At 43.9% G+C, this 7,282-nt stretch overlaps 1 protein-coding gene across 1 annotated transcript; it reads left to right on the top strand.

Moving 5' to 3' along the window:
• The first annotated feature begins 2,649 nt into the window (after positions 1 to 2,649).
• On the top strand, positions 2,650 to 5,652 carry SS18L2 (SS18 like 2). The gene is made up of 3 exons (XM_027088221.1): positions 2,650 to 2,908; positions 3,146 to 3,222; positions 5,117 to 5,652. Exons 1-3 carry the CDS (start codon positions 2,840 to 2,842, stop codon positions 5,202 to 5,204), a joined length of 234 nt encoding a protein of 77 aa, XP_026944022.1. The 5' UTR covers positions 2,650 to 2,839; the 3' UTR covers positions 5,205 to 5,652.
• The last annotated feature ends 1,630 nt before the right edge of the window (positions 5,653 to 7,282 follow it).

Raw genomic sequence — 7,282 nt, 5'->3', positions numbered from 1 at the left:
CACATTTGTGTCTCTACAAATGAGCCAATTTCGTTCCTTTTTATGGCTGAGTAATATTCCATTGTATATATGTACCACATCTTCTTTATCCATTCGTCTGTCGATGGACATTTAGGTTGCTTCCATGACCTGGCTATTGTAAATAGTGCTGCAGTGAACATTGGGGTGCATGGGTCTTTTTGAATTATGGTTTTCTCTGGGTAGATGCCCAGTAGTGGAATTGCTGGGTCATATGGTAATTCTATTTTTAGTTTTTTAAGGAACCTCCATACTGTTCTCCATAGTGGCTGTATCAATTGACATTCCCACCAACAGCGCAAGAGGGTTCCCTTTTCTCCACACCCTCTCCAGCATTTGTTGTTTGTAGATTTTCTGATGATGCCCATTCTAACTGGTGTGAGGTGATACCTCATTGTAGTTTTGATTTGCATTTCTTTAATAATTAGTGATGTTGAGCACATTTTCATGTGCTTCTTGGCCATCTGTATGTCTTCTTTGGAGAAATGTCTATTTAGGTCTTCTGCCCACTTTTGGATTGGGTTGTTTGTTTTTTTAATATTGAGCTGCATGAGCTGTTTATATATTTTGGAGATTAATCCTTTGTCCGTTGATTCGTTTGCAAATATTTTCTCCCATTCTGAGGGTTGTCTTTTCGTTTTGTTTGTATTTTCCTTTGCTTTGCAAAAGCTTTGCAGTTTCATTAGGTCCCATTTGTTTATTTTTATTTCTATTACTCTAGGAGGTGGATCAAAAAGGTCTTTCTGTGATTTATGTCAAAGAGTGTTCTTCCTATGTTTTCCTCTATGTTTTCCTCTAAGAGTTTTATAGTGTCCGGTCTTACATTTAGGTCTCTAATCCATTTTGAGTTTACTTTTGTGTATGGTGTCAGGGAGTGTTCTAATTTCATTCTTCTACATGTAGCTGTCCAGTTTTCCCAGCACCACTTATTGAAGAGGCTGTCTTTTCTCCATTGTATATCCTTGCCTCCTTTCTCATAGATTAGTTGACCATAGGTGTGTGGGTTTATCTCTGGGCTTTCTATCCTGTTCCATTGATCTATATTTCTGTTTTTGTGCCAGTACCATATTGTCTTGATTACTGTAGCTTTGTAGTATAGTCTGAAGTCAGGGAGTCTGATTCCTCCAGCTCTGCTTTTTTCCTCAAGACTGCTTTGGCTGAAACTCAGAGTTTAGAGAGTAAAGGAGTAGAGTGAGAGCCACTAGAGAGAGAAGAAGAGGTAAGACCATATAGGCTCTTGGAGGCCATGGTAGAGTTTGGGACAGGGGAAAACTGATTGGATTTGCATTTTGTAAAAATCACTTTGGCTGCTGATGTTAAGATCAAAGTGGAGAAGGCTCATGGAAACTGTGGTAGGACCAGCTGGGATGCCAGTGCAGTTGACTGGGCAAGAGAGGATGAAGCTGGAGCTTAGGCAGGAACAGTGGTAAAAAGGAAGAGAACTGGGCAGGCTGCAGAGAAATATAGGAGCAAGATCAACAGGACTTGGTAATGAATTGGATGTGAAAGGGTGACAAAGTAGCTTCAAGGATGATGCCAGTTTCCACAAGTGATCCTTCTCAAAGTTTACATCACCAGCCCAGTCCTTGGCCCTGAGTTCCAGCCAAACAGCCAGCCACAAACTTCAACATCTCCATTAGACATCACCTCAAACTGTACACATCCACAGCTAATTTATCACTCACACTTAGCCCTCTGTTAAATGGCATGAAACCTCCTCCGAGGGATGAATAAGGGAATTGTGGAGGGAGAGCACAGCAAAGCAGATGAGCCTGCTCTGGATCAGGGCCACCACTCAGGAAAATGAAGCTCTAGAAGTCAGAAATGCCCTGATACCCTTTTTGAGGAGTAAAGTCTTCCAAGATCTGCCTCCTAAATTAAGTGGCTGCTTCTCACTCTCTGCTACAGAGAAAACCAACCTTGCTCCCATGTTTACCATGGATGGACTAGACAAAAGAGAAGACAACCAATTCAGAGTTTTAGTGGTTGCCAGCAGTAACAGGGTGGCCCAAGAGGTTGGCCCAGCTTCCTCCCTTTATCTTGCAGCAAACCACCTCCGCAGTATGGTGCATAGGCTGTGCAGGGCAGTGGTTGAGATCAAAAATTCTAAAGCCAGACTGCTTCTGTTCAGATACTGACTTTGCCCTTAGTAGCTATGAGATCTTGGGCAAGTAACTTAATCTCTGTTTTCTCATCTGTAAATTGGGGAAAATAATAGTGCTTTTTAGGGTTGTAAATCTGATTTAAAAAAAAAAAAAAAAAGGGCCCAAAGGAAAAAGAGACCTATAGACGAGTTTCTCCCTCAGCAAAGGGTAAAGCTGACACTGGTGTTTTCTTTGGCCCTGCAGGGTTTGGCTTGGCAGAAGGCAATGCCCAGGGTTCAGGCTCCAGACGCAGGCCTGGAGGCACCAGAGTGGTGTTGAAAGAGGTGTGGATTTGGAGCCAGATATCCATGTTTCAGCCTTGATAAGGTGCTGCCGCAGACAAGCAGGGCCCAAAGCCTAAAAGGCAAGGAGCTGACGCCGGGCCCCGCCCCTGAGGCTAGCTTGCGCAAACTCAAAAGATCCACAAACAGCACCGAGGCCCCAGGGGCAGAGTCGGAGGAGGACGCTGAGAATCGCTCTTGCGCGCCCAATCACAAATGACGTCCCGCCTGTTCCCCGCCCGCTAGGTGGGAGGGCCCAATCAACGTCGAGAGCGTATGCCCACTTATCTTGGCTCCTTGCTGCGGCTGTAGGGCGTCTAGGGCTGCTGGTCAGCTCTGGTCTAGACGCGCAGGGGTCTGCGAGCGTGAGGCAGCCTTCCAACCTGGCTTCCCGGGATGTCGGTGGCCTTCGTGCCGGACTGGCTGAGAGGCAAGGCGGAAGTCAATCAGGAGACGATCCAGCGGGTGAGCGCTAATGCGGGCAGAGCGATCTTAGCAGAGATCCCGAAGTGCTACGGGTGCCGGAAGCTTCCTGGAGTGAGCAGCTGAGACTGGTGTGCGTAGGGTGACTTGCCGTCAGATGGGAATGAAGTCAGCAGAGGCGCAGGGGCTGGAAATCCCGGCATTGGGGCGGGGGCGGGGAAGGAGGCAGTTGTCCCCGCCGGCCTGATGTCGTGCTGCACTGACCCTTTGATCTTTCAGCTCCTCGAGGAGAATGATCAGTTGATCCGCTGTATTGTGGAATATCAGAACAAAGGCCGGGCGAATGAATGCGTCCAGTAAGTCCCCTCCCTATTCCCCTGACTAATGAATTTGGCGGGGAAGCCAAACTATAGGAATACAGCAGCTGACCTGAACTAGGAGTCTTGAGTGATTGATCGCAGATGAGGCTCAGAGAGGTTACCTGCCCAAGACCATACGGACAGTGCACTGTGAAGCTTGGAGTCAGACGTGGCTCCCTCTTCAAAACTTGAATTGTGCTCATTACAAAGACTGCTTCACGTGAAGCCATGTCAGCCGATGACAACAGGGATGGGGAGGAAAGCGCTCGGAAAACTAGTGTCCGGAGATGATGAGAGCAGTGGCTGCTTTCTGGTCGTGGAACCCTGGCTCATACTTTTCTTGTAACACATGCAAAGACCAATAAAAGATTTCCAGGTTAAGACAGAGGTAAATTTGGCACAGTAATTTAACGTGCCCTCTAGCTGTATGCCAAAATGAGAGAAAACAACCTCTTCTAAATGTCGTTCCAGGAATTATGCCCCATTTATTACAGAAACAAAAAAATTTATTTCATTGTTACCGAAGCCATGCTTTTCCCACCCCCTAAAAAAGTAACCTACAATCCCTCACTGAACAGCTCAGTGGAATAGTAGAGATATCCATCTTTGGGTAAGTCTTTACATTGGACACTGGCATTTGGTACTTTGCTTTTGTACAGTTTATAGTAAACACTCTCATTTTTCTATATGGAAAATAGTTGCAAAACACTCCATTTGGTGCAGTGATTCTCGAACTATGGGGTAAGAAAGTTATCAAAATCTCCTAATGGACCGTTTCACACTGCACCGTCCACGCTTCCTGCCCCCTAGCCTGATTTGTCTTCCTAGGTGGAGAGCTCTACCCCCTGATTGAGAATCGCTATTACAGTAAGTGTGCATTGATCATGGAAGTGTCTTGTCCCTTCTTTAAGTTTGTTCAAAGAAAATTTTTTTTTTGGGGGGGGTGCTGTGTGGCATGCGGGATCTCAGTTCCCCGACCAGGGATCAAAACCGTGCCCCCTGCATCGGAAGCATCAAGTCCTAACAACCGGACTGCCAGGGAATTCCCTGTTCAAGATATTTTATAAGTAATACTGAGTACCAGGCACTGTTTCAGCCATTGGGGAATCAGTACCAAAACAGATACCAGCTCTGCTTTCATGGAACTTACCTTCTAGACTGTAGAGTCATATAATTAGGCACATACTAATAAGCACTTCGAATAAGAATAAAGCAGGGTAAGTGGGGGGAAGAGCACTACTTTATACCAGGTATCTTTGATGTGACATTTGAGTAGATGCCTTAGGTGGGGGAGCAGCTATGCAGATACGTGAATCAGAGAGAGTATCAGGTGGAAAAGCCCCCAGGCTAGAGCGTGCTGGATATCTCCAAGTCATAGCAAGGAGGCCACTCTGGCTAGAACTCGGTGAGTAAAGGGAAAGTGGTAGGAGATGAGATCAGAGAGGGTAACTAGAGGCCCTGATCATATAGGGCCTTATAGGCCATGAGGGCTCAGCTTTACTCGTAATGAGATGGGAGCCTTTGGAGGGTTTTGAACAGAGGTATGACATGGTCTTGACCTAAATTGTACAGTGATCACTCAGGCTGCTATGCGGATAATTAGAGTCGGGGTGCAAAGGTAGAGCAGGGAGACAGGTTAGGAGACTGCTCCAGCAGTCCAAGCAAGGAGTCATAGTGGCTTGGCCTAGAGAGGTAGCTATGGAAGTGAGAAGTGAGAACAGGTAAGATTCTGGATGTATTTTCCTTCAATATGTTAAATAAGAAGGTTGACAACACTGAGTGATCCAGTCAGTGGATGAGCCATTCACTAGGGTGGATAAATTCTTTTCCAGTTTTTTGTTCATGTTCAGTAAAAGCAAACGTCTAATTTTTACCTGTTTTTTACCCATAGGTACCAGCATGTGTTACACAGAAATCTCATTTATTTGGCCACCATCGCAGACGCCAACCCAACCAGTGCTTCAAAAGCAATGGAATAATCTTCCAGTTGGCTGTTGTGAGGAGTAATCAAATGTAATCTATTTCCTAGGAAATAGAGGTAGGATTCTTACCAACTCACCTGCTTTGAAGGTGAATGGAACCTCTGTAGCTCTTTTAAAAATGTGAAAATGCAAAGAAAGCTACTAAATTAACCGTATTCTCAGAGAGAATATTTATTTTAATAATTAAGCGGATTCGCTCAATTAAGTTGACTCCAGGTGTCCTCCTTCCTGAAATAAGTGTGTTCGGACATCAGGGGCATCTTCGAGTCTACCTTTTCAGTTTCAACGTGAAGAGGAAACTGAGCAGGTATTGGGCGAGACTCCCGACTGAGACCCTGCCAATGGACATGTAACTGTGTGTGCCCTCCTACCAGTTTGTGGTTGTGGACCCCCTGACTGCTCTTTTCAGGTTGCTTTGAAATAAAGCTTGCCTTTCCACAAAAGACTGATATTGAGGTATAGAAATTTTTTTTTTTTTTTTTTTTTTTAAAATTTTATTTATTTATTTATTATTTTTGGCTGTGTTGTGTCTTCGTTTCTGTGCAAGGGCTTTCTCTAGTTGCAGCGAGTGGGGGACACTCTTCATCGCGGTGCACGGGCCTCTCACTGTTGCGGCCTCTCTTTTTGCGGAGCACAGGCTCCAGACGTGCAGGCTCAGTAGTTGTGGCTCATGGGCCTAGTTGCTCTGCAGCATGTGGGATCTTCCCAGACCAGGGCTTGAACCCGTGTCCCCTGCACTGGCAGGCAGATTCTCAACCACTGTGCCACCAGGGAAGCCCGAGGTATAGAAATTTTCATGTAATAATTCTTCCATTTGGTTTTTGAGAAAAAGTGTAAAGACTTAAAAATATATGTAACAACACCATTATCATTGCTAACACAATTAATAGTTATTCTTAATTATTATCTAACATCATCTAATAGAAGATGTGATAGGGGAGGAAGAGTATCTTTTTCTTTCTATCCTTTTAAGGTTCTTGGCTAGGTCTCTATAACAAAAGACAGATTAATAAAAGCATACAAATTTATTTAATATAAGTTTTATATGACATGGGAGCCTTCATAAGGAAATGAAGACCCAAAGAAGCAGTTAAACCCGAGCATTTTTATAGTAAGTTTGATGAAAAGTAGAAAGTCATGGAAAAATGTGATAGGACATAAGGTTATGAGCTAGGTGTAGTAAACTGGAGGGAACTTAGTAAGGCCTTTTCAAAATCTGTGTCCCTCTGGATGTAGGGAGGACACTTCTAATATGAGGGTCTCATGACCTCTTTCATGGGAGAAGGTCTGAGAGTCCTTCCAGCATCTGCCATTTCTCAGATTCCTTCAGCTTGAAATATTCAATATGCCAAGGTACCATATTTTGGAGTAGCATGCCCTGAATTCCACGATGTTCAATTTTCTTTTGTTCCCACAAAATGTGTTTTTGTTGATGTGTCTGAATCAGGATCCAAACAAGATTTACACCCTGCATTTTGTTGATGTCCCTTAAGTCTCTAAAAATACTTAACAGTTCCCTTTTCTTTTCTTTGCCATTTGTTGGAAAAACTAGCTCATTTGCTCTAAAATTTTTCACATTTCTGTTGTATCCCTGTGGTGTCATTATATCTGTCCCACTAATCGCCCACTTTTCCTATAAACTGGTAGAGGCTCATTCAGACTCAGGTTCTAATATTTTTGGCAAGAATACATCATAGGAAATGCTTGCTTTCACATCACATCAGGAAATAACCTAATCTGATTTATTATCAAGTTCCTGATAGCCCTTCACTTAAATTATGATCTACCCAGCTTTGATCTGTTACTTCCTCAGGGATTACATAATGGTGATTTTCTATTTTATTGTTCTTTTTGCCTCTATTAGCTTTGTTCTATAAAGAACTTTCCCTCTTTGAGACTTATCTGTTAAATGAGGCAAAGAGATTCTTGTGAACCCCAAATTAAAACCTTTTGTTGGAGTCAAGGGTTGCAACCCAGGGAGGCTGTAACATGTAAACAGTGAAGAGAGACCTCATTTTGAGTCCCAGATCTAACACAACCTCTGAAAGCTCTGTTTCCTCAGCTCTAAAATGGGG

The sequence above is a fragment of the Aethalodelphis obliquidens genome, unplaced genomic scaffold (assembly GCF_003676395.1).
Source record: "Aethalodelphis obliquidens isolate GAN/ISIS:26980383/991018 unplaced genomic scaffold, ASM367639v1 scaffold62, whole genome shotgun sequence".
In the NCBI taxonomy this organism is placed as follows: Eukaryota; Metazoa; Chordata; class Mammalia; order Artiodactyla; family Delphinidae; genus Aethalodelphis; species Aethalodelphis obliquidens.
This window is presented reverse-complemented; position numbering and strand designations above follow the sequence as displayed.